This window comes from Cucurbita pepo, chromosome 8, assembly GCF_057944985.1.
Source record: "Cucurbita pepo subsp. pepo isolate OVF chromosome 8, ASM5794498v1, whole genome shotgun sequence".
Taxonomy (NCBI): Eukaryota; Viridiplantae; Streptophyta; class Magnoliopsida; order Cucurbitales; family Cucurbitaceae; genus Cucurbita; species Cucurbita pepo.
In genome coordinates, this window is record NC_141805.1 from 11,036,328 (window position 1) to 11,060,885 (window position 24,558).

General features: G+C 39.2%; 5 protein-coding genes and 1 pseudogene across 8 annotated transcripts; 2 read left to right on the forward strand and 4 right to left on the reverse strand.

Moving 5' to 3' along the window:
* Nucleotides 1-660: 660 nt before the first annotated feature.
* LOC111799856 (UDP-glycosyltransferase 73C3-like) lies at nt 661-3,248 on the reverse strand. Of its 2 annotated transcripts, none has more exons than XM_087125951.1 (2): nt 2,426-3,248; nt 661-1,539 (listed from the first exon to the last, which is right to left on the reverse strand). In XM_087125951.1, the coding sequence occupies exons 1-2, from the start codon at nt 3,138-3,140 to the stop codon at nt 776-778; spliced, it is 1,479 nt and encodes a 492-aa protein (XP_086982077.1). In that variant the 5' UTR covers nt 3,141-3,248; the 3' UTR covers nt 661-775. The 2 variants fall into 2 exon arrangements, with proteins under 2 accessions (XP_086982077.1, XP_086982076.1); XM_087125950.1 differs by having other exon boundaries at nt 661-1,545; nt 2,426-3,245.
* Nucleotides 3,249-3,650: 402 nt separating this feature from the next.
* On the reverse strand, nt 3,651-6,593 carry LOC147791548 (UDP-glycosyltransferase 73C11-like). Of its 2 annotated transcripts, none has more exons than XM_087125949.1 (3): nt 5,692-6,593; nt 4,403-5,139; nt 3,651-4,293 (listed from the first exon to the last, which is right to left on the reverse strand). In XM_087125949.1, exons 1-3 carry the CDS (start codon nt 6,404-6,406, stop codon nt 4,093-4,095), a joined length of 1,653 nt encoding a protein of 550 aa, XP_086982075.1. In that variant the 5' UTR covers nt 6,407-6,593; the 3' UTR covers nt 3,651-4,092. The 2 variants fall into 2 exon arrangements, with proteins under 2 accessions (XP_086982075.1, XP_086982074.1); XM_087125948.1 differs by having other exon boundaries at nt 4,403-5,145; nt 5,692-6,584.
* A 571-nt stretch (nt 6,594-7,164) lies between these two features.
* On the forward strand, nt 7,165-9,454 carry LOC111800956 (UDP-glycosyltransferase 73C6 pseudogene; annotated as a pseudogene).
* Nucleotides 8,773-9,781, reverse strand: LOC111800957 (thaumatin-like protein 1b). The gene is made up of 2 exons (XM_023684893.2): nt 9,626-9,781; nt 8,773-9,524 (listed from the first exon to the last, which is right to left on the reverse strand). Exons 1-2 carry the CDS (start codon nt 9,678-9,680, stop codon nt 8,854-8,856), a joined length of 726 nt encoding a protein of 241 aa, XP_023540661.2. The 5' UTR covers nt 9,681-9,781; the 3' UTR covers nt 8,773-8,853.
* A 4,634-nt stretch (nt 9,782-14,415) lies between these two features.
* Nucleotides 14,416-21,443, forward strand: LOC111800283 (phosphatidylinositol 4-phosphate 5-kinase 9). Of its 2 annotated transcripts, XM_087126149.1 has the most exons (10): nt 14,416-14,762; nt 14,993-15,045; nt 15,566-16,962; nt 17,467-17,634; nt 18,215-18,380; nt 18,670-18,780; nt 19,040-19,227; nt 19,488-19,645; nt 20,410-20,572; nt 20,812-21,443. In XM_087126149.1, the coding sequence occupies exons 3-10, from the start codon at nt 15,701-15,703 to the stop codon at nt 21,089-21,091; spliced, it is 2,496 nt and encodes an 831-aa protein (XP_086982275.1). In that variant the 5' UTR covers nt 14,416-14,762; nt 14,993-15,045; nt 15,566-15,700; the 3' UTR covers nt 21,092-21,443. The 2 variants fall into 2 exon arrangements, with proteins under 2 accessions (XP_086982275.1, XP_023539671.2); XM_023683903.2 differs by lacking the exon at nt 14,993-15,045.
* Nucleotides 21,444-21,725: 282 nt separating this feature from the next.
* On the reverse strand, nt 21,726-24,549 carry LOC111801187 (hydroxyproline-rich glycoprotein family protein). The gene is made up of 7 exons (XM_023685189.2): nt 24,296-24,549; nt 24,037-24,206; nt 23,430-23,506; nt 23,233-23,298; nt 23,018-23,092; nt 22,858-22,932; nt 21,726-22,310 (listed from the first exon to the last, which is right to left on the reverse strand). The coding sequence occupies exons 1-7, from the start codon at nt 24,445-24,447 to the stop codon at nt 21,921-21,923; spliced, it is 1,005 nt and encodes a 334-aa protein (XP_023540957.1). The 5' UTR covers nt 24,448-24,549; the 3' UTR covers nt 21,726-21,920.
* Between the last annotated feature and the right edge of the window lie 9 nt (nt 24,550-24,558).

Here is a 24,558-nt window from a genome sequence, read left to right on the forward strand (position 1 = left end):
AATTATATGAGGACTCCAGCATGTTTCGTATATTCGTAAATCTATTGATTGAGAATGTTGGACATTTTTATATATATGTGTGTTATGCATAGTAGAATGTTATAGGGATTAATTACTCTTGTATGCTCGAATATCATATTATATATATGTTATGTGCCCTAGAGAGGTTCGATGAGAATATGCATGAACATGAGTAGTTACGAGTTATTGCACATTTCCTTAGTCTTTCGTGTGACAAGGCAATCAAGTAGGCATGGTTGGGGCACAGCCCCAATCGTAAACTCTAAGTAGGGTTAAGATATACTTGATACATATTGGTTAGTTGTCACCCACAAGGGATGCCAAGAGTCGTAGAGAGTATGCTACTAGGTTGCACCTAGTAGACAACTTATATAGGATGCAGGTGATCAGAGTACTCATCTGCGTATAGTGCACAGGTTACTTCAACACACGAGACTTACCTATGGGCCCGTTATAGGGCAAGTTGACTCACGTGCCAATAGCACTGGATTAAGGATAGAGTTTGAAAAACGTAAACAAAAAGCTAAGTACAACCTCCCTACATTATGGCCCGAGGGATTTGGTTATCTACCCTAAAATAGGAGTGTATAGGGTTTAGGTATGCATAAGTCGTATAAGGCTAGCGTAGACAATAAGCCATGGTAATGGCGAACGCCAATGTTAGGATAGGAGCACATAGCTCAAGAAATCATTGTAAGAATTAAGTCCGACGAGAGTTTACAAATAGATTGCTTATTGCGTATTTTATAAATGACTACTTGTGGGCCTCGGGAACCTCTGCCTGATGCGTAATATCTTCAATCAACCGCTTCAAATTGAGATTAGAAGAGCCTCCTTCTTCCATGGCGGCCTTTGCTCTTTGAGCTAAATCCCTCACTCTTCTTCTCATCTCCATGTTTCCCTCTCCATCCATCACCTTCTCAATTGCATCTCTAATGGCTTCCATTTTCACTTGAACCCCAATTTCCTCCTCACCTCCCCACACAACACTCTTCTCCACCCCCACGCTGACCCCAACCTTCAGCAGCTGAACGATCAACCTTTCATTGAATATCTGGTCCCCGAACAGCGGCCACGCCACCATCGGCACTCCCGCCGTGATCCCTTCGATGGTCGAGTTCCAGCCGCAGTGTGTGACAAAGGCTCCGGCTGCGGGATGTGATAATATCAGCACTTGTGGAGCCCAGCCACGGATCACCAGCCCTCTTTCTTTGGTCCTCTCTTCAAACCCGGATTCTGACAGCCACTTTTCTAGTTCGTTTTTGGTGGCTTCTGTTTGTCTTATGACCCAAATGAATGGCCTGTTCGATGCCTCTAGAGCCAGCCCCAGCTCTATGATTTGCGCTGCTACTATGTTGCATAAGCTGCCGAGTGCAGCGTAGATGACTGACCCGGGCTGTTGTCTGTCGAGCCATTTGACACATTCATGTTCGTCGATGGCGGCCTTGTTGCCTCGGACAGCCTTGTCGGCTGTGTCTCTGTTACATAGTGAAACGGGCCCAACACACCAAACTTTGTCTGATCCTACGTTGTTAATGAACGTAGATAAATAATTCAATAACTCTAGTTAATTTTTACTCAGTCAAGATCAGAATGTTGTTAATGAAAGTCCTATAGTCTAATATGACACTACTGTTGAGAATTGTTGGGAGAGAATCCGACGTTGGCTAATGAAGGTGAAGATCATGAGTTTATAAGTAATGAATACTATCTCTATTCATACGAGGCTTTTTGGAGAAACCAAAAGCAAAGTCATAAAACCTTATGCTCAAATGGACAATATCATACTATTGTGGAGGTTCATGATTCCTAATATGGGTATTAGAGTCATGCTCATAACTTAGTCATGTCAATATAATCACCAAATGTCAAACAAAGAAGTTGTGAATCTTGAAGGTATAGTTAAAAAGTGTCTCAAGTGTCGAACAAAAGGTGTACTCTGTTCGATAGCTCAAAAAAAAGGAGTCGAGCCTCAATTAAGGAGAGGTTGTTCAAGGGCTCCATAGGCTTCAAGGGAGGCTAGCCTCGAAGGTGTAGTCGAAAGTGATTCAAGTGTCAAACAAAATGTGTACTTTGTTTGAGGGCTCAAGAAAAAGGAGTCGAGCCTCAATGAAAGGGCATGACTCAATAGGTCTCAAGAGAGACTCTATGGTGTACTTTGTTCGAGAGGAAAGGATTATTGAGGATGGTGTGGAATTGGGAGATCATAAATTTATAAGTAATGAATACTATTTCGATTGATATGAGTTCTTTTGAAGAAATCAAAAGCAAAGCCACAGGAGATTATGCTCAAAATGGACAATATCGTACTATTATGGAGGCCCGTGATTCCTAATACTAATACTATTGGTTGCCATGCAATGCTTTAAGAGGAGGGTGAAGAAGGGAGGGTGCAATTGAGTACCTGTGGCCTTCTTCAACTCCTCAAGGTATTTTGGTTCCAGAGCATCAAAAGAGTTGAGAATGATACCATAGGAAGCCTGGTCAGCTTTATTCATTTGATTGGCCAACTCCATGAACTCAGCATCCAAAGTGAAGATAAGTTGCGGCATAGTGACCTCCACTTGATCAGGCAAATTGGGCATAACAATCACCTCGGACTCAGAAGCAGACATGATTTTGTCGATCACACCTGCGGCTCGTAGATTCCCCATACTCAACAGATACAACGAAGAAAAGCTGTAGAAAACAAGCCTAGGAACATTAAACTTGTGGGCAACCTTAATTGTCCAAGGCAACGCCATGTCCGACACCACACAGCTCGGTCTGGGACACAGCTGCTGGAACAAATCCTCTGTTGCCCGACACAGAAGAGATGTTGCCGACAAGAATTTGGGGAGTAAGCCGAGTGAAGGCAAGGTGTCACAATTCTCGCAGCCTTGTGGAACGCCGGATTGTTGGTGAGATGGGAATTGGAGGTGAAGGACTTGGATTTGTGATTGGTTTGGGTGGGAGAGAAGGGAGTTGACTCGCGATGTGTTTTGTGGGGTGGTGATCAGGCTCACTCTGCCTCCATTTTCAGCTAGAAGCTTGGCCAAATCGGCCATGGGGATTAGATGGCCTTGAGCCATGAGTGGGATGAGAAGGAAGTGCGGTGGCTGCTTGGATTTGGAAGCCATGAAAGCCTGTGAGCTCAAGATTGCAGCTTCCTTTGTTTGTTTCTATCTTATATCTGTTTGCTGCTGCTAGAGACCACATGATGTTTTGACTGAAGAGGAAGAACAGAGGAGAGAAACACGTCATTTTATCGCTTCATATAGAATATATGTCTTAAACCGTGAGAATTGTTGAGGCTCACAGACTTCGGCCCACATTCTCTTCAAAAAAGGATAATCTCATCCTCCCTGCCCATCCAGTCAAGCTAGAACCAGAGAATCGGAGGAATATGTTGAGGATTATTGGGAGTGGGTCCCACATTAGTTAATTTAGTGAAAGATCATGGGTTTATAAGTGAGGAATACTATCTGAATGGGTATGAGGCCTTCTGGGAGAGCCCAAATCAAAGCCATGAGAGTTTACACTCAAAGTGGATAATATCATACCCTGTTAGGGAAGGAAGCTCGAACAGAGAACAAAAACCTTGTGGAGAGTCGTGTTCAACTAATGAGAATATGCATGAACATTAATAGTTATTGCAAATTTTCTTAGTATTAGAGTTCACATTAGATACCATAGGTATTTTCATATGACCAGACAATCAACTAGGGTCAGTTGGGGCGCAACCTCTAACCGTGAACTCTCCTAGTAGGGTTAAGACCTACTTGATACACACAAGGGGATGCCAAGAGTCGAAGAGGGCATGCTACCAGGGTGCACCTAGTACATGGTTCATATAGGATCCAAACAGTCAGAGTACTAACCTACTTATAATGGTTACCTCAAACACACAAGACTTATCCGTGGGCCCATCATAGGGCAAGTGGACTCAAGTGCGAGTAGAACCAGATTAAGGATAAATTTTGAGAGAGACTTAAACAAAATGTTAAGTACAACCTAATCCTACATTATGACTTGAGGTGTTTAGCTATACACCCTATATTAAGAGTGTAACAACTTAATTGTAGGCTCCGGTCAAACTTGATCCTTACAATGATTTCTTGATCTTTGTGCTTCTATATTGTCTCTACCGCTAACCAACAAGAGTGTGCAGAGACATGCAATTGTAGAGGTGCTCTTTAGATTGAGTCGTCTCCCGTCTTCCATTGTAGAGGTGCTCTTTAGATCGAGTCGTCTCCCGTCTTCCATTAGATTTGCGACATCGTTTGCTTCTCCCTTTTTCCAAAGAGGAAAGAATATAAATTAAACTTGAATTACAAATTTGTGTGTTCTAAGCCATTGTATAATTCAAATGTGACTACTTTTAGGCCTCCCGAGCCTCTGCCTGATGCGTAATATCTTCGATCAACAGCTTCAAATTGAGATTAGAAGAGCCTCCTTCTTCCATGGCGGCCTTTGCTCTTTGAGCTAAATCCCTCACTCTTCTTCTCATCTCCATGTTTCCCTCTCCATCCATCACCTTCTCAATTGCATCTCTAATGGCTTCCATTTTCACTTGAACCCCAATTTCCTCCTCACCTCCCCACACAACACTCTTCTCCACCCCCACGCTGACCCCAACCTTCAGCAGCTGAACGATCAACCTTTCATTGAATATCTGGTCCCCGAACAGCGGCCACGCCACCATCGGCACTCCCGCCGTGATCCCTTCGATGGTCGAGTTCCAGCCGCAGTGTGTGACAAAGGCTCCTGCAGCCGGATGTGATAATATCAGCACTTGCGGAGCCCAGCCACGGACCACCAGCCCTCTTTCTTTGGTCCTCTCTTCAAACCCGGACTCTGACAGCCACTTTTCTAGTTCGTTTTTGGTGGCTTCTGTTTGTCTTATGACCCAAATGAATGGCCTTTTCGATGCCTCTAGAGCCAGCCCCAGCTCTATGATTTGCGCTGCTACTATGTTGCATAAACTGCCGAGTGCGGCGTAGACGACTGAGCCGGGCTGTTGTCTGTCGAGCCATTTGAGACATTCATGTTCGTCGATGGCGGCCTTGTTGCCTCGGACAGCCTTGTCGGCTGCGTCTCTGTTACATAGTGAAACGGGCCCAACACACCAAACTTTGTCTGATCCTATATGACATTAGTAAAGACAATAATTTTATATTATTTGTTGATTTGTTGGATTGTTAGGAGGGAGTTACACGTTAATTAAGGGGAATATCATGGATTTACAAATAAGAAATACTATCTCTTCGTATGAGGCCTCTTGAGAAAACAAAAAAACAAAATCACGAGAGCTTATGCTTAAAATGGACTATACCAAATCATTGTGGAGGGTCCGTAATTCCTAACATGGGTATTAGAGCCATGTCCTTAAGTTAGCTATGTCAATATAATCATCAAATATCACACAAACAGTGTATTTTTTCATGGGCTCCAAAAAAAAGGCATGGCTTCATAAGTCTCACGGGAAGATTCTAGGGGAGGAAGTGCCACCTTGGCTAAGTGGAATATCATGGGTTTATAAGTTAAGGAATGCTATCTAGTATGAGCCCTTTTTAGGGAAACCAAGAGCAAAGGCGCTCAAAGTGGACAATATCATACTATTGTGGAGGGTCGGTGATTCGTAACTGAGTGTGAGTGTGAGTGTGAAGAAGGGAGGGTGCAATTGGGTACCTGTGGCCTTCTTGAACTCCTCGAGGTATTTTGGTTCCAGAGCATCAAAAGAGTTGAGAATGATACCATAGGAAGCCTGGTCAGCTTTGCCCGTTTCATTGGCCCACTCCATGAACTCAGCATCCAAAGTGCATATAATTTGCGGCTTAGTGAACTCGACTTTATCAGGCAAATTGGGCATAGCAATTAGCTCGGAATCAGAAGCAGACATGATTTTTTCGATAACACCTGTGGCTCGTAGATTCGCCATACTCAACAGATACAACGAACACAAGCTGTAGAAAACAAGTCTAGGAACATTGAACTTCTGGGCAACCTTAATTGTCCAAGGCAACGCCATGTCCGACACCACACAGCTCGGTCTGGGAGACAGCTGCTGGAACAAATCCTCTGTGGCCCGACAGAGAAGAGATGTTGCCGACAAGAATTTGGGGAGTAAGCTAAGTGAAGGCAAGGAGTCCAAATTCTCGCAGCCTTGTGGAACGCCGGATTGCTGCTGAGGTGGGAATTGGAGGTGAAGGATTTGGATTTGTGATTGGTTTGGGTGGGAGAGAAGGGAGTTGATTCGCGATGTGTTTTGTGGGGTGGTGATCAGGCTCACTCTGCCTCCATTTTCAGCTAGAAGCTTGGCCAAATCGGCCATGGGGATTAGATGGCCTTGAGCCATGAGTGGGATGAGAAGGAAGTGAGGCGGTTGCTTGGATTTGGCAGCCATGATAGCCTGTGAGCTCAAGGTACACAGACTTATATCACTTTGCTGCGTATGTGTGGCTACAAATCACATGTTTTGATTATACATGAAGAACAAACAAGAGAAACAGCTAGAAAGTATTTGTTTTAAAAAAAAAAAAAAATCTTCTTTTTGGTATTTGTGTTCTTGTATTTTATAGTGGGAGATTTGTAGCATGTGATGGAAGACTCGACCACGTCTTTCGGTTGCTTCAATTATATATATAGATACACCATAAGAGTATCTAATCTCGTTCACATTTCAGTGGTGGGATTTGGTACCCACATCCGGATTCGATCGAGAATCTTTTCCTTCCTCTCCACTCTACTTTTCTAAGGAAATCTGACGTCCCCACTAGAGGAGGCTCGGAGGAACTTGTCTTGACTAAGATTTCGATAGTGGGTCCATCTATCCACAAATTTTCTACCATTTGATTTGCCATTAGCGGGTCTCTCCGATTCCCAATTTCAAAGTCGTGAGATCATGTATGAGATTACAAAAACTTAATCTCCTATTTCAATAATTACAAAGAATTAAAAGTAGGAACAAGAAATGACAATTCCTACGTAGAGAATTCAAATCAAAATTGATGAATCTCCGAAAGAAACCTCGAGAACGCCAACCTTTTGCTTGTTCTAATATTGTTACCCAATTGATCGGCCCACTGCCCAATGGGAGGTCAAATGCTACCAAAATGCTGATGCACGCACTTACCTCACGCCTCCATTGAGTTATATAATAGAAACCAGAGCCCCATAGCTCGGAGGAACGGCCTTCTCTTACCACACGACTCTGCCATGGCGCCCCACAGCGATACACTTCACTTTCTTCTCTTCCCTTTCATGGCGCAGGGCCACATGATCCCCATGATGGACCTCGCCAAGCTTCTCGCTCGCAATGGCGCCATAGTCACCATCGTCACCACGCCCCTCAATTTTGCCCGCTACCACTCTGTTCTCACTCGCGCCATTGATTCCGGCCTTCAAATCCACGTCGTTCAACTCCAATTCCCATGGACCAAAAACTCCGGCATCCCAGAAGGCTGCGAGAATGTCGACTTACTTCCTTCACTTTCTTACTTATCCCATTTCTACAGAGTTTTAAGTCTCCTTTACGACCCATCGGAGAAATTGTTCGAGCAGCTCACCCCTCGTCCGAATTGCATAATCTCCGACATGTGTATTCCTTGGACCTTCCAGCTCGCTCAGAAATTCCATGTCCCCCGGCTCGTTTTCTACAGTTTGAGCTGCTTCTTCCTTCTCTGTCTCAACCGTTTATTCGGAAAATCCGATGTTTGGAAATCCCTGTCTGATTCTGAGTTCGTGGCGGTACCGGACTTCCCCGATCCGGTGGAGTTTCGCAAGTCGCACCTACCTCGTGGCACGGATGATTACGCGACCCAATTTGGTCAAGCAATGAAGGAGGCTGATCGGCAGTCGTACGGCGTCATTTTAAATGTATTTGAGGAGATGGAGCCAGAGTATTTAACAGAGTATAGAAAGGGAAGAGAATTGCCGGAGAACGTCTGGTGCGTCGGCCCTCTTTCGCTTTCCAACGACAACGAACTCGACAAAGCCGAAAGAGGCAACAAAGCCTCAATCGACGAACACGAATGCATCAAATGGCTCAATGGGCAGCAACCCTCTTCGGTGGTTCATGCGTCATTGGGGAGTCTCTGCAATTTGGGAACAGAGCAGCTCATAGAGCTGGGATTGGGATTGGAAGCATCGAACAAACCATTCATCTGGGTCATAAGAAAAGCCAATCTCAAAGAGGAATTACTAAAATGGTTAGAGGAATATGATTTCGAGAGGAAAGTTTCAGGTAGAGGCTTGGTGATTCGTGGATGGGCGCCACAAGTTCTGATACTCTCCCACTCTGCAATTGGATGCTTTCTGACACATTGCGGTTGGAATTCAAGCATCGAAGGGATATCGGCCGGTGTCCCAATGATCACATGGCCTCTATTTGCAGATCAAATCTTCAACGAGAAGCTAATCGTACAGATTCTTAAGGTGGGTGTGAGTGTGGGAGAGGAAACGGTTGTGCATTTTGACAGGGAAGATGAAGAACTGGTTCTGGTGAAGAGAGAGAAAGTGAGAGAAGCCATAGAAACTGTAATGGATGGAGATGAGAGAGAAGCGATGAGAGAGAGATCAAAGAAGCTTGCGAAGAAGGCGAAGACCGCCATGGAAGAAGGAGGTTCGTCTCACCGGAATCTCAAAATGCTCATTCAAGATTTGATTGCTCATGGTCGAAGTTCCAAGAATGGAAGCTGCTGATGATTGTGGTGTAAGTTATGGTTCTAATTATAAACTCGAGCTTATAGTGTGAGAATTTGAGAGATACGGTTCTAAACACTTTAAAAAGCTATTCATTCTTTAGAATTATTCAACAATTCCCATTATTAACTTCCCCCAACGGAAGATTATTCAAACGATTGGACAGAAAATTACATTTATAGCTTTAAAACCAGTGCATCCGTATATCGGCGGTCGATCGTCGCCGGGATATACATGGGCCGACGGGCACAAATGCTTGAACATAATCGAGTACGGATCCGGGTGGCAACCAGGAACATTGCAGCAATATTTCGGCGGCCCAAACTTGTCGCACGGGCTGTAGCAGCCGACATTCGCGCCGTTTTTGTTACTGAAAGAGAGCACCGGAGGGCAAACGTGGTTCAAGTCCGCAACGCAGCCGACGGCAGGGCAGTCGCCGAAACCGCCATCGACGAGGTAGCCACCGTCGGGCTGGATCTTGGCCGCAACGTTGAAGCCGTGTTTAAGGCTGAGCTCGTAGTGGACTACAGATTGGTTAATGGCGAAGTTGAGGAGGGTGACTGGGATAGCCGGTAGAGAGTCGCAGATTATAGAGCCTGACCTACAATCGCCGGTTTCGCAGGAGAAATTAAGTGTTTTGTCGTAGGAACAATTGGTGCGGGCCCAGATGCTGCCACTCCACGTGTATGGCATAGTGTACGTCTTGGAAGTGTCCGACTTCATCTTCAGATTCGTGTATCCGGTTGCTACGCCTGAAGATAGCCAGATGGGATACGGGCATTGGTTCTGGAAGACAAATACCACATCTTCCGAAATTACCCCTGCAAATATTTCAATATTACTATTATATAATTAATTAAAATAAATATATAAATATCATTATTGTACCTCTAAAAAAAAAAATAATAATTATTAAGGTTACCTGCTGCAAGAAGGGAGACTTGGAGAAGGAGGATAAGAGAAGTTTTGAAAGCCATTGATTGATACTGATGAGTAGTGTAATTAATTATGGTAGAGAAAGACTCAATTTATAGGGAAAAAAATACAGGGTTATTTATGGAATTTACTAAGTATCAAATTATTGATATATAAATCGGTTACAAATATAAATATTTATATATACATTTTAATAAATTGATTGTGATGGATAACAAGCTTAAAACTAAATATGGTAATGTATAATTCAGAAGCTATCTTTAAAATGGTAATGCTACTATTTAAGTATCATTTAATTTAGTATGGAGGTTGCGATACGAAAATTTTAGTTGACTAATTTCGTGTATGTATTTGTTGAATTTACGAGAATCGAGATTTTTTAGAGAAATTATGGATTTTGAATGGTAGAGTGTGAAAAGTTAAAAGACTCGAAGGAGCAGCGTTGAGATACTACTACTATGTAAGTCACTCAAATCACAAGGGTAGCTTTATCTTACCACCTGTGATGTCCCACATTGGTTGGGGAGGAGAACAAACCACCTGTGGAAACCTTCACTTACCAGACGCATTTTAAAGCCCGAAAGGGAAAGCCCAAGGAGGACAATATCTGCTAGCAGTGGATCTTGGTCGTTGTAAATGGTATCAGAGCCAGACACTAGACGATGTGTCAGCCTTTTCGCTATTCCCCGAAGGGGGTAGACACGAGGCGGTGTGTCAGTAAGGACGCTGGCCCCAAAGATGGTGGATTTGGGGGCGGTCCCACATTGATTGGAAGAAGGAAAGAGTGACAGCGAGGACATTGGCTCCTAAGGAGGGTGGATTGTGATGTCCCACATTGGTTGGGCAGATGAGAACAAACCACCTGTGGAAACCTTCCCCTAGCAAACGCGTTTTAAAGCTTTGAGGGGAATCCCGAAAGGAAAAGTTCAAAGAGAACAATATCTACTAGCGGTGGATCTAGGTCGTTACACAACATCTCGATGTTATGAAGAGATATGCCTCGTGTTTTTCATTGGTAGGATTGAGACATTCCATGTAGCATCTCGATGCTACATTAATTAAAATTTAGTTTCGTAATTTCCGTCATTAAAACTAAAACCAAAAATAAAAAATAAAAAAATAGAATTGCTTTTAAAATTTGAATATAACTTTTAATTTTTTTTATTAAAAAAACAAAATAATTACGAGAAAATAAATAATATTGCTAAAAGTTCTTATTAGGCCGTTGGATTGGAACTATTGACAGCCTTTTTGGGCTCTTTCCGCGCCCATCACTGTTGCTTTCCGCGCCCACTCAATAACAAACAAAAGCCTTAGCTAATGACCCATAATATTTGAAATTTTGAAACCTTAGGTCTATTTAAGATGCTCAAATCGAGCTACCGATGAACCAATACGATGCTTGTGATACACACTTTGATGTTTACGTTCGATATGGAGTTTTTGATAGACATAACAAGAACTATAATATGCTTTTTAGCATGCTTTGGAAGTGCACTCCTACGCGTGCGAGCCATATCAGTTTGAACCAATTTGAATGAATTGGTTGGTCAATCAAGGTTGTATATGTTGAGCCTCCACCGACTCATATAGGATAGTCTCCCACTGTTGATATATTTAGACCGTAATTTTATTCATATCAGTTTTTTTTTTTTTTTTTAACGATAATATACGTTTATAATTTAAAAGGGAAGATAAGGTAATGATAATAATAAAAAGTAATATCTTAATTATCTATCCTCCACTCAAGCATAATTTAATTTAATTTAATTGAAGGTGGAATCAATTCCATTTCTTCCACGAAAAGATGTGGGCTGTGAATAGGACATTTATGGAAGCATTAAATCATATTATATACATAAAATATTACAATTTGACATCTAATTTAAACTTTGCTTACATTCCAAATGTTCATTACAAATAATATTTGAAACAAAGGAGTACGCGTAGGGTTAAGACTCTTCCATCAAAACTTAACTTAAAAGAATCAAATTCCAATCAAAAGTAATTATTGAACTTTTTTTTGGATATTTTTTAGATAAAGATGTAAAGAGCAAAGTAGCTTTATCGAGTTGACGAGTTTCAGACAATGGAATTACTTAAAAGCGAGCAGCAAGCTGAACCCTTTACCCTTATTAGAATAAGAAGGTCAGCTTCTGACGTAGATCAACTTAAATTAAATGGAATCTCTATCGTCCTGCTTCTCTGAGCAATTACTCTTAAGGATGTGCATTTTTTAAAATTATATTATTTTAAATTAACAATTAAATAAGTTAACCCATCAAATTATATTTATTGAAAAACTTAAAAAAGGCTTTAAATGGGTGTAATAGATATGCATTTAATGGTAAAGGGAAAAAGAAATAGAGTGGACAATTAATTAATTAATCAATTAATTAACAAACAGAATAATAGAGTCCTATTGGTCAAATGGAGGCTCCACCATACGTTCATAATTAATAAGCGACAAAGATTAGATATTTTTCTAATATATTTTATTTTTATCAAATTTATATAAGTTGGTATTTTTCACAAATTAATTAAGTAATAAAAATACCTAACAATTAGTCCATGCATTAAATGGAAAATACGTCAGATGCAGCTAGATTAGGAGAATTAAGGGACTAGGGAGGGATTAAATTAGATTAGATTAGGGTAATTAAATTAGTGATTAATTGAGTAATTATTATTAAAAAGAAAAAAATGGGTCGTTTTTTAAGTTGGGACGGCAACGTCGGCTGTGGCCATAAAATAATGAACCGACATCTCTCTATGATGGAGAGGTTTTGGTCATTTCCGACTTGTCGTACCGACCACCTTTATTCCCAATCTAATCTCCCAAAAGTCCATCACTTGGATGCTTATGCCTTTCCAACCTACAAGCACTAGACTTTATCAATTCAACTCTCATTAATAAAATTAAAAAAAAAAAATACTTTAATAATTCTCGAACAAATTAGATAAGCCATCAATTATTATTTATATAAATATTTTTATTTACATTAATTTAATAAAATTTTTAATTTTGTGTTTTTTACGGCTCACAAAAAAGTGACCCGTAAAAAACACAAAATTAAAATTTTTTTTGATACAAAAACTAACTAAAAATTAATTTATCACAAAGCCCGAGCAAAGTCACTCCTTTATAATAAGTATACGCTAGTGGTCATAGTTTATAAATTTGAAAGTTTCAACTTTTTTTTTTTAATTATTATTATTATTATTTTTTGGTGAAAGGTAAAAGAAGTTGTATAGAAATTATGCATTTTAAAATATTATATTAAAAAAAAAACATTTGACATGAAATAATTAAGTATATTATTGCATTAATAAATAGAAAATGATATTTTAAGTTATCCTTTATGATAAACAACATATAATTAAATATTATAATATGATCAACCCCTACTAATCAAAGACTAATCATAGTCACTATTTAATAAATATATATTACGGTGGTCCATTGCAATTCTACATTTTTTTTTAAATAGTTAGATCTTCATGCGATGATAACTTTTTAATTTCTTTTCTTTTTGGCTTGATTGGGTAAGTTCAATCATTGTTAAGTTTTTACAAAAGTGAAAAAGTTTTAACAATTAAATATTCAAATATTCAAAATTATTAATTGTAAAATAAAAGAAAATACTTATTTAACTTGTCCACTTTCCGCATGAAACTCTCGTGGTTTTGCTTTATTAGATGAACACGACTCTTTACAATGGTATGATACTGTCCACTCTGAGCATGACTTTTATGGCTTTACTTTGGGCTTCCCCAAAAGGCCTTATACCAATGGAGATTCGTAACTCCTAACAATAAGTACATGAATGTGGCGAAATCACGTTAGAATGAGAGCGATTGTGAGAATAATGATGACTAAGAAAAGTTAAAAAGAAATGAAAGTTACTATTTACCAACAATGTACACTATTTTTTTCCCGTAGCTCAATCATAGAAACTTCATAGTTCAAACATGTTTTGTTTGGAGAAATCCTATGTTAGAAGAAAACCTAGGATTAGGGTTGGTCACTCTTAGAAACAAATAGTAAGTAATAGAGCAATGTGGGGACCACGTGAGTGAGAATAAACATGTTGAGAAGGATTTGTATTAGCTTGTGGGGATAGTTTTCTCTCGAAAATATGTAATCTGACCATATTATAGAGGAATGTCGGGACCATCAAATGTCAAATCTAAACCTAAATAATTTGAGAAATGCAATTTAATTATTTAATTTAAAATTAGAAATTAAAAAATTTATAAAATATAATTGATAAATATATAGCCGTACAGCGGTGCGATGTAATCGGAAAGGACAAAAGGGGGCACGAGGGTTTTGTATTCTTATCAACTCGTTGTTAATTAATAATTTGATTATTATTTTTTTTCCCTAATTAATATTACTAAATAAGAGAAGAGGACAAGATTGGAAAATGCAAAAAAAGAAAGAATAGTAATAATAATAATAAAATACCATAGATGAGTAGATAACTATAAGATATACATTACATTTTTGCGATAATTCAGTAGATAAGTATAAAGTATATGTAAAAAAAAATGTAAAATTACCAATTTAGTTATGCTTCTGATTTATTTTTAATTTTAATCTCTGTTTTTTTTTTAAAAATATTTAACTAATTTCTATATTTTTAATTTGTGGCTAATGACATATTTAATATTTTTATATGCTTTAAATTTGATTTTATTAAAATTTTAAAGGACTGAATATGTTAGAATTTTGTAATAAAATGATATATATATGTTTGTTTTAATAATAAAGAAAAAGACGTCTGGGGAGGGTTGGGGAAGAGAGGCGAATGAAAGTGGGAGGAATTTGGATTTGAAAAAGTTGGTGTTCTTATGGAAGCAACGACTGGCTAAAGATTAAGATAGAGTGCTGGCTTTGTTCTGAAGTAATCAGCTACCGGGATTTTGATCCATAATCCTTACCATTCAACTGAAAGCGATCGATCCGAAAGCGAGTCCCAGAAAAGTTCTGAAGCTGTTTTTTCCACTTCCAATCCCACCTACTTCGTTTCTGCTCCACCAATTTTCTCTTCAGATCCTCCTCTCTCTCTCTCCTCCCATTTGTCTGCAACTTCCATCTTTGATTCTCTTCTCCGGAGGTACAATCTCTCTTTCTCTCTGTTTTGATTCTGCGTACATGCTTATTTTGATGTTGATGAATGAAACCTCAGTTGTTTAGTTTTTTTTTTTCTTTTCCTTTTTTGGCTACTTCGTTTCAATCATAGATGTTTGGGAAGTCAACTGTGTAATGGTGAAGTTATGAGTTTATTTATTAATTTACTTGCGTTGTTTGTTTGTTTGTTTTCTGAGAATCAATCTTCCTATTTAGATGCAGCCTTGTGCTCATGGTTTTGAACGCATGTCACGGATTCTGACGATAAGGTGGAATTGGTTTTGGTTTGTCACTTGATTTTGCTTCCTCTCTAGTCTGGCTTGAGAGCTATGAAAAGAGAACGAGCTCGATTGTATTGTATGTGTTCGCAACATTTGTTTATCAAATACTAGCTTTGAAGAGGGTGGCCGATTCCATTTTCTTAGTAGGTTAAGCGAGAGTTCAATCAACGCACAGCTGTCGAGTTGATTGCGTTCTCGTTTGATTTCCACTTTTCCCTGTACACTGTTCACGTTGTGTCTTTCTGTCGTTCCAGTTTTTTTTTTTTTTTTTTTTTTGTTTGGTTCTTTACTTTCTTACCACCTATGAATCTTACTGTTCTTAAATCTTTCCTGAAAACTTGCGAATATATAAAGTTGATTTTTCTTTGTTTTTGTTTCTGTTCATATTTTGAGGTTATTCACAGGGAATATTAATGGATTTCATCATGTTCCCTAAACCTATCTTATTTTCTCGGAAGACTTTGTTCTATACTCATGCTAAAAAGTCTCTTATTTCTTCTATTCATAGATCAAAGAACGAAAGTTGGAGCCAATAGTTTCTTCCTGCGGTAAGCACTCTTTCTACAGAATCCTGCCTTGTAGCGGATGAGCTGCTTTGGAAATTAATATTCTAGTACGAAATTGACTCCCTTGGGCATTATGCATGTCTGGCCCTGTGGCCATTGTTGATAACGTGGAAGGGGGTCTTTCTTCTGCCGAGAGAACAAAATCTCTTGATGCCATTACTAGTAAGGAGTTCACGTCTGCAATAATAAATGGTGAAACTGTTCATACCTCTGAGTCCGCTCGCTTCAGAGTTGGGGAGCTATTGCTTGTCAATGGGGAATTGTATTCTGGGTCTCTTCTTGGCAACATCCCTGAGGGCACGGGGAAATATGTGTGGTCAGATGGATGTATATATGAGGGTGAGTGGAGGAGGGGGATGAGGCATGGGAATGGAAAAATTCGATTTCCTTCTGGAGCAGTTTACGAAGGTGAATTTTCAGGTGGTTATATGCATGGTACAGGAACATACATCGGTCCTGATAATTTGGTTTATAAAGGACGATGGAAATTAAATTTGAAGCATGGTTTAGGTTATCAAGTCTATCCGAATGGAGATATTTTTGAAGGCTCTTGGATGCAGGGAACACCCGAAGGGCCCGGGAAGTATACGTGGGTTAATGGAAATGTTTATTTGGGGAACATGAAAGCAGGGGCGATGTCAGGGAAAGGAACCCTTACTTGGATAAATGGTGACTCATTTGAAGGAAACTGGTTGAGCGGTATGATGCATGGGTTTGGGGTATACATGTGGAGTGATGGAGGCTGCTATGTGGGGACGTGGACTAGGGGTCTGAAGGATGGAAAAGGGTCATTCTATCCAAAAGGAAGCCGCCTGCCAGCAGGTCAAGAAATTTACCTGAAGGCTTTGAGAAAAAAAGGGTTGTTACCTGATTCACGAAAACAGAATCATGCACATATTCATCATGCTATATCAGGGGATATGGGGAATTTTAAGGTTGGTGAAAACCAGCAATCCTCTCGTGGTTCATCTGATAAGCTCTCAAAGGGTAGTCTGTTAAATCTGGAACAGTATCGCTCTAAAAATGTTTCACTTGAAAGGCGCTGGAGTCTTGAGGTATCAATTGAAAAAGTACTTGGGCACGATTCTTCATCAGGACTTTCAGACTATGAAATGGGTGGAAGTGTAGTAGATACAAAAATCCCAATTTTGGAACGCGAGTATATGCAAGGTGTACTTATTAGTGAACTTGTTATAGATAATAGTTTTTCCTCTCCATCATCAAGAAGAGCAAGACGAAAGCAGAAAAGGCTGGTCAAAGAGGTTAATAAACCAGGTGAGATGATCATTAAAGGTCATAGGAGTTACGATTTGATGCTCAGTTTACAACTCGGAATCAGGTATGCTCATTTAGCTACATTAACAAAAAAAAAAAAAAATTCCCATTGTGTTTCTTTTAAAAGTATCCAACATTTATTTCATTATCTACGTTTTTTGCTTGTGCCTGGGTTTTGATAATTATATTATATTAACCTCTTTCGTCGGTATGGAGGTAGTAATCACAAGTATCGTTTAGATTTAGACACACCGTCTTAAAAGTAATATTACCAGGGAATACATATTCATGAAGTAAAGGGACTAAATAAGGACGGGCTTAAATTCTAAAACCGGCCACTTATGGGATCGAGGATGATACATTCTAGTGTACTTTTCGTTCTTCAACTCAAAGTTCTTGTTTGCTTTCTAGTTTCTACTGCATTATTCATGCCCATGAAAATGCCTTAATTGTTGATTTGTTATTATCTTTCTTTATCTATGATAGCTAAAACATGGGCATTGTCTGGTCTTCATCCCTTTAACAATTTTGAGAAGTTAATGTTGAACATGCATTAGAATGTGGTCAGATATACTGTGGGAAAAATTACACCCGTGCAAAGGCGAGAAGTCAGGAGTTCAGACTTTGGTCCTCGAGCAAGCTTTTGGATGACTTTCCCTAAAGAAGGTTCCCAGTTGACTCCACCTCATCAATCTGAAGATTTTAAATGGAAAGATTATTGCCCGATGGTCTTCAGGTTATATACTAGTCTTTACAACATTTTATGTACACTGTTCATTTATTTATGCAGAGCCATAGCGCAAAACATTTTTCTATACATCCTCATCCATTGGTCCATTCATATGCTAAGTCGTGGGATGCAGTATTTTTTCAGGAAAGATTCTTTCTTGATAGTTTTTTTCAAGAATGTTTAGTTTGCCATGTTTCAAAACAAACTTTTTACAAAAAATCTATTTTCTTCTGTTTATGGACGGGAGTATCCAATATATTTTAGTTAGCAATTGTATGCAAATAATTTAGGAAGGATGGTCATCTTTTTAGTCCTTTCTGTCAACTTATTTTTCTTACATGCTTGTTATAATGCAGTTCTTTTTCTTTGTGTGGAAGATCAAAGTTTTATTAAATTCTGTCTAGTTTTGGGATAGGGGAATGTACTTGATTAGTCCCTTAGTTTCTCTGTGCAATGACTTCCATTTACTAAGGTTGCAAGAGAGAAAAACTGCAGTTCTGAAAAGGAAGAGATGTGCAAAATAATACTGGAATGCATTCTTCATTTGCATCCTCTTGATTCTAACCCTCATAAAAATTCATTATAGGAACCTGAGGGAGATGTTTAAGATTGATGCTGCTGACTACATGATGTCCATCTGCGGAAATGATGCTCTTAGAGAGCTATCTTCACCTGGGAAGAGTGGTAGTGTCTTCTTTCTGTCCCAAGATGATCGTTTCATGATTAAAACACTCCGAAAATCAGAAGTTAAGGTGTGTTCATCTCTACTTGCTACGTCTAAGCATTCTAATTGTGATACACCCGTACATGCAACGATTAAATTTTTGTATAGAAATTGTAAATTTCTCTGAGCAACGTCAAGAAACTACCACAACCTCATCACGTGCTTTTAGAAAAGGGAGAAAAGAAACTATTATGCTGAATAATCCGTTCTCTAGCTTTTTTAACAAAGTTTGCCAGATTACACTGCAGTGGACGAATTTTCCGTGTGTTTTTATTCTCCTATATGCAAATAACACACCTATGCATGTTCTGCTATAGGTGCTTCTACGGATGCTTCCAGATTATCATCATCATGTGAGGTCATATGAGAATACACTTATAACAAAATTTTTTGGTCTTCATAGAATCAAACCAGCCAGCGGTCAGAAGGTATTAAGCACCAAAACTTGGAGCTTTTGTCTTGGTCTTGGCATTCTTCGGTTCTTCCACATATGATGCATTTTAGATGTTCACAGGCTCTAAACTATTGTTAGGAAATTATAATATCGGTATATTGTTTGTGATTTCTGACCTTATAGTTTCCATGTGACTTCTAATGTTGTTCTTCAAACTTGCTTTGTAATTCAAATCACTAAATAACAACTTCAAACAACTAATGTTCATCAGCTAATATTTTATTTTTGTGCAGTTTCGCTTTGTAGTAATGGGAAATATGTTCTGCACAGAGTTAAGAATTCATCGGAGATTTGATTTGAAGGGTTCTTCCCTTGGACGTTCAGCAGACAAAGTTGAAATAGATGAAAACACTATACTCAAGGATTTAGATTTGAACTACTCCTTTTATTTGGAACCTAATTGGCGAGAGGCTTTATTGAAGTAAGTCGTACTTGAATAATTCTCTATTTCTTCTAAGGCTGTCCTCATCTAAGCAAACATACTAGACTAAACATTAGTATGTCATAGAATTATTTTTTCTTGTAAGCATGTCAGTTGACACACAGCAGTACCTGTATTGAATTAATGCTAGCCTCTACACAACTATTGCTGAACGAGCGTTTTTCAACATGGAAGGACACACACACGTATATATGTTAATACACGTCCTATTCTTACATCACATGTTCTCTTCAATACAGGCAGATTGAGATTGACAGTAAATTCCTAGAAGTGCAGAATATCATGGACTATAGCCTTTTGTTGGGTGTGCATTATCGTGCCCCACAGCAGCCGCAATCCCATTTATCCTACAACCGGAGCATGAGGGCTGATGGATTGGGAATTCTTGCCGAGGATGGTTAGTATCTAATGAGAACATATTTATCTTTTAATAGTTCTAGTTATCGTCTATAATCGGTCAGACTTCAAATTGTAAACAGGATATAATTCATAACAGAATAGACTAAATGGCTTATACGGTTAAATTTACACGGGTTGGAGAAATCACAAACTGAAGATTCCTTATTTTAAAGTGATGCCAGCAGTCGGTATTCTAAGATTCAAAATCAAGTGGCTATGAATGTGAAGCTCCACATTCTAGAATTTTATTATTCTGTTTGCCTATATAATGCTTGGTAAGCAAGTTTGTTGATGGACTGAGATAATTTGCAAAGTTTGACAAATACTTTTCATTTTCATATGAAATTATGAATATTAAAGGAATTCTTATTATACTATTCTTATCTCCACTAGTACTATTCTTATCTCCACTAGTTGTGGCTTTTGATATGCCATGACTCAACTTGAACATGAGTTTGATATTGACGGAAGGCTCGTATGTCAATTCAATTACAGTAACTTGCCGATTATCCAGCCTAAGATCATTTTTTGTTTCTCTCTTGGGAATGAGCTTAAGATTGGAAGAATCTACCTACCTCGATACTTGTGGTTATCTAGCATTCCTGTCATGCATTTTGTGCGGTGTCATACTTCAACTTCATAAACTTCTCATTATTATATTTGAGTATAATTTTGTGTATAGCCAGTGGCCCAGTTGGTTGGTCTTTTGATTGATTTGATTTGAAGTACTTAACACAATTAGCTGCTAATATTGAATGGCAGATCCTTTCGAGGACATATCAACCTACCCACAAGGTCTTGTTTTAGTACCTCGCATAGACGATGATAGTGTTGTTGTCGGCTCCCACATAAGAGGCAGCCGTTTGCGAGCATCATCTGCTGCTGGGGATGGGGAAGTGGATCTTCTGTTGCCTGGTACTGCAAGGTATTACTTTTCGTTCCCCTAACTAGTAAAATTATGGATACATAGGAAGGCCAAGACAGCCCACTTCTTTCGATTCTCTCAAAAATTCAATTTGTCTGATCATCATTTTTGCTTGACGATAGAGAGATATATCTTCAAGCACATTTTAGTGCTTGGAGACTGTTGTAAAATTATAGTTCTAAGAAGGTTCTGGTTTATTATTAACCTTTACTCGACACTCTTCTCACTCCGTTATGCAGACTCCAAATCCAACTTGGCGTGAACATGCCAGCAAGAGCAGAGCAAATTCCAGGAAAAGAAGAAAAGCAGATGTTCCACGAGGCCTACGACGTCGTTCTATATCTGGGTATTATTGATATTCTACAAGAGTACAACATGAGCAAGAAGATCGAACGTGCATACAAATCTCTTCAATTTGATTCACTATCCATCTCTTCTGTTGATCCTACATTCTATTCCCAACGTTTTCTTCAGTTCATTATCCAGAGAGTGTTCCCTCAAAATGCTCGCGGAGGCTGAAAAATGTGGCATCTATATGCATATCCTTTCAATTCAATTCCTCCCCCGGAAGATTTCCTGCTGCAACAGATACATTTTATACAGAGATTGAAGATCGGAGAGCCTTCAGGTTGGAATTTGTGGAGGGTGGTGGCAATGATCAGGTCGTGCAAATGCTTGTACATTATTTAATTACTGTTTTCCACGTTCTAACATCAACTCTTGTAGCTTCTCTGTTTCAGAGTTAAGATTTATACTTCCATTCATGTTGAGCTTTACGACCTTGTCTCTCCCCTTATTCTTCTGTTTCTGGAGAAAGACCTGACTGAAAACGAAATAAGGGAGGGAAATTTCCCTTCAAATTCTCACTAAATTAGTGTTTTGAATATTCTTATCGAAAACTATACATGTTGTATTATTGTTCAGTGGAATATGCGAGCTTGATAGTTGATGAGAATCATTAAATTTCCAAACATATGTTAAAACCTGCATTTTTAAAATTTAATGGCCCATTAAATACTTTAAAGTTGTATCTTTCAAAAATAACGTTGCTTAAACATTTTGGCTGAAATACAAGCTTTTTCTTTAAAAAGAGCAAACGCAAAACATTTCTTCACCTTGAAAATCAAGATATTAACATTTTTTTGACATAGAATTAACAAAATTCTTTTACCTGCCTGAAAGGATACAACAATCAAGGTATGTTTAAGATTCTACATGCCAAAATATGACGATACAACGGAAAAGTGCTTTAAAAACTTTCACTAGTGAGGCCAACGATTAAAGTCCACCGAACGGACAGTACCAAATTGTCTTCTCAAACCATTCTACTTAACTGATATTCTGTGGCCTATCCCATATTGGGTGGCGGTGGGGGTGGCTGACGGACACCCTGGCCTGGGAAGCCCTGTGGGGGAGGTGGCATGGGAAGTCTATTCATCTGAGTACCAGGAGTGAAATTCGCCATTGTGTTATTACCAACTGGAGGCGGTGGAGGGATGGGCGGAGCTCCACCAGGAGGCATTGGCCTAGGAGGACCATTTGCCATTACAGGTGGGGGAGGCGGCAAGGATCCAGGCATCGGAGGAGGAGGAACTCTTGGTGGTGCCCCTTGCTGTGGTGGAGGTGGGGGCGGTGGTGGAGCTTGTGGTGGTGGCGGCAGTGGCGCCGTTCCATTGGCTGCAGGCACAGTTTGTGGCTTGTTTGCCTCTAGTGGTTTGGATTTAAAATACAACTGCAACTGCATATTTTCACGTTTGCTAAAACCATGTTAGAGAAATTGGACACCAAAAACTAAATAGAACAACAGTAAACCGTGCCATTAATAACAATACCCTACAGGCAGCTGGAAAGCTAGAAGCCATTTAGGCTGTTGGTTGCAAGGTTAAATATGAGTCCTTAAACACAAGAATACATATATTATGGAAAGAGTGTCAAATTTTTAATATGAAAAGACAAAAGATCAACCATATGAAGATACGGCAACTAAATAAGCTAGTCAAGCATCTGCATGCACAAAGGGGCCCAAAGCCAAAATAATGCAAAGGGGAATCAAGATGCAATCTATTCAATCAATAATTCAAACGACCAGCAAGAGTTACAGCGAAGACGAGCTACAATAGACTGGTACAATAACTAAGTAGGTTCCAGAAGAAAAGGTATTCATTCATTGAAAAGTTATAGATCAAATCCTAAGATACAGCTGAACTGTAAGTAGTGGGCTAAGGGTGTGCATGAATAGAAAAAGTATTCTAACAACTGAAAGAAGGAAAGGAAAAGAACCTAACCGTGAACATTTTCGAGTCTGGATCCCAGTGAGAGAAGAATTTTGGTGTGGATTTGTCAATCTCTGTGCTTGGAACCTAAAATGCATACAAGTAAAGACCCTTAGGAACTATGAGCTAAGCCATTGATCAACAGCTTTTACAAATAGCATGACTGAAATACCTTGAATGCAATTATCTCATACGGTTCAGCTGCAAATAGAAGATATTGGTATCTTTTATCGAACGGTTGCACCCGCTGAACATAATAACAAGAAAGACAGAAAAATTAGCTCTAAAAGGATATTCCAATGGTGATAGAAGTGGTAAAAGGAAATATCATGTTTTCAAAAGCATATGAATGATGAAACTTAGTTACTATTCAATTATACAAAGAACCTGCTCATAAGAGGACATAAATCGATGTCTTGGCTTTGCTAGGTCTTCAATTTCTGGGTATTCAATCTGCATGATGCAACAGTATGCAAGTAAAAGAAAGGGCAAGGCAAGTCAGACACAATACAATGGAATAAATCAAAATAATATCATCTTCAACAAATGCACAAAGGTGTTTTGTATGAACCACAAAGCCATACTTGGAAAAGCAGAGATCTCTGCTTTGTCTCAGAATCAAATTGCTTCGTTACTCGATAACCAGGCCTCCCAATTTTAACTGAAAGCAAGCCAGAAAAGGAGATAATTAACACAAACTTCATTTTAAGTACCATAAAAGAAAAAAAAAAAAAAAAAAAAAAAGAATACATCCAACTAAGACTACAACCAACACATCAAATTTTCAAAACCACTTTGAAACAATGGCCATTTCCAATCATGGACTCTTATTTGACGTGGTGTCGGTTGGATACATGTTTATGTTACTTGACTTAAACAGAAATCTACTCGCTCCTTCTAATGCCCTTTCAGGATATCACACTTCAGTTATAAATGAACAAACAAAATCATTATGGCATTATAGTTCTAAGTTGCAATTAATGGCGAAATCAAGCACATTATCAATCCAATTGCAAGGGGTGGAAAATACAAAAGTCATTTCATATCAACCCTCAATACTGAAAGCAAATTAAAATTAGCTTGGCAACAACCCTTCAGATAGATTACAAACATGCAAAAATAAAATTATGGTTCACCCTCATATCCAAAATTAATGTAGATTTTTTTAAAAAGGGAAGGCATAATGCTTACCTGTCTTGCGAACAGAGACCTTCCGCTTGTGGGGTTGAGGTTGAGCAGGAGCCTCCTTGGCTTCACGGGCTGCTCTCTTCGCCAAATTAGTCTGATGGCGCTTCCCCTGCGTGTGCGCCAAGTAATTTCCCTCATTATTGTGCAGAGTCAAGCAAAGCTTACACTCATAACTACAAAAACACACCAAAAACAATACAATTCAACTCAAAATTTTCCAAAATAACCGATAAAATTAGAAGGAGAAAAATAGAAGGAGGACCTTCCAAGATGATTGCGCATAAAGTAGGGATCCTTGGCGAGATCGATGGTCTCGAGAGCAAGCCGTCGAAGACGCTCTCTCCGATCGATAGCTTCATTCTGTGCAGAGGCCGCTCCTCCACTTCCCGGCTTGGACCCCCACTCTCTATCCATCGCCGTCAAACTCCGGCGTCGCTTCTTTACTGAATTTCGATTTCCGACTGAGAAAAAGCCCTCTCCTTTCTCCGGCGACCTAAGAAGCCCTCCTGTTTATGATATCGAAGG

What these genes read in the sequence shown, in the direction of transcription:
- LOC111800957 (XM_023684893.2), bottom strand. Translation starts at nt 9,680, where the DNA reads ATGGCTTTCAAAACTTCTCTTATCCTCCTTCTCCAAGTCTCCCTTCTT. An exon ending in AGTCTCCCTTCTTGCAGCAG is followed by an intron (nt 9,525 to 9,625) that starts GTAACCTTAATA and finishes AAATATTTGCAG; the next exon opens with GGGTAATTTCGGAAGATGTG.
- LOC147791548 (XM_087125948.1), bottom strand. Translation starts at nt 6,406, where the DNA reads ATGGCTGCCAAATCCAAGCAACCGCCTCACTTCCTTCTCATCCCACTC. An exon ending in GGAGTTCAAGAAGGCCACAG is followed by an intron (nt 5,146 to 5,691) that starts GTACCCAATTGC and finishes AATGTCATATAG; the next exon opens with GATCAGACAAAGTTTGGTGT. An exon ending in TCGAAGATATTACGCATCAG is followed by an intron (nt 4,294 to 4,402) that starts GCAGAGGCTCGG and finishes CTTTGGAAAAAG; the next exon opens with GGAGAAGCAAACGATGTCGC.
- LOC111799856 (XM_087125950.1), bottom strand. Translation starts at nt 3,140, where the DNA reads ATGGCTTCCAAATCCAAGCAGCCACCGCACTTCCTTCTCATCCCACTC. An exon ending in GGAGTTGAAGAAGGCCACAG is followed by an intron (nt 1,546 to 2,425) that starts GTACTCAATTGC and finishes TTAACAACGTAG; the next exon opens with GATCAGACAAAGTTTGGTGT.
- LOC111801187 (XM_023685189.2), bottom strand. Translation starts at nt 24,447, where the DNA reads ATGGATAGAGAGTGGGGGTCCAAGCCGGGAAGTGGAGGAGCGGCCTCT. An exon ending in GGTCTCTGTTCGCAAGACAG is followed by an intron (nt 23,507 to 24,036) that starts GTAAGCATTATG and finishes GCTTGCTTTCAG; the next exon opens with TTAAAATTGGGAGGCCTGGT. An exon ending in CAGACTCGAAAATGTTCACG is followed by an intron (nt 22,311 to 22,857) that starts GTTAGGTTCTTT and finishes GAAAATATGCAG; the next exon opens with TTGCAGTTGTATTTTAAATC.
- LOC111800283 (XM_087126149.1), top strand. Translation starts at nt 15,701, where the DNA reads ATGTCTGGCCCTGTGGCCATTGTTGATAACGTGGAAGGGGGTCTTTCT. An exon ending in TATTGCCCGATGGTCTTCAG is followed by an intron (nt 17,635 to 18,214) that starts GTTATATACTAG and finishes AATTCATTATAG; the next exon opens with GAACCTGAGGGAGATGTTTA. An exon ending in TGGCGAGAGGCTTTATTGAA is followed by an intron (nt 19,228 to 19,487) that starts GTAAGTCGTACT and finishes TCTTCAATACAG; the next exon opens with GCAGATTGAGATTGACAGTA.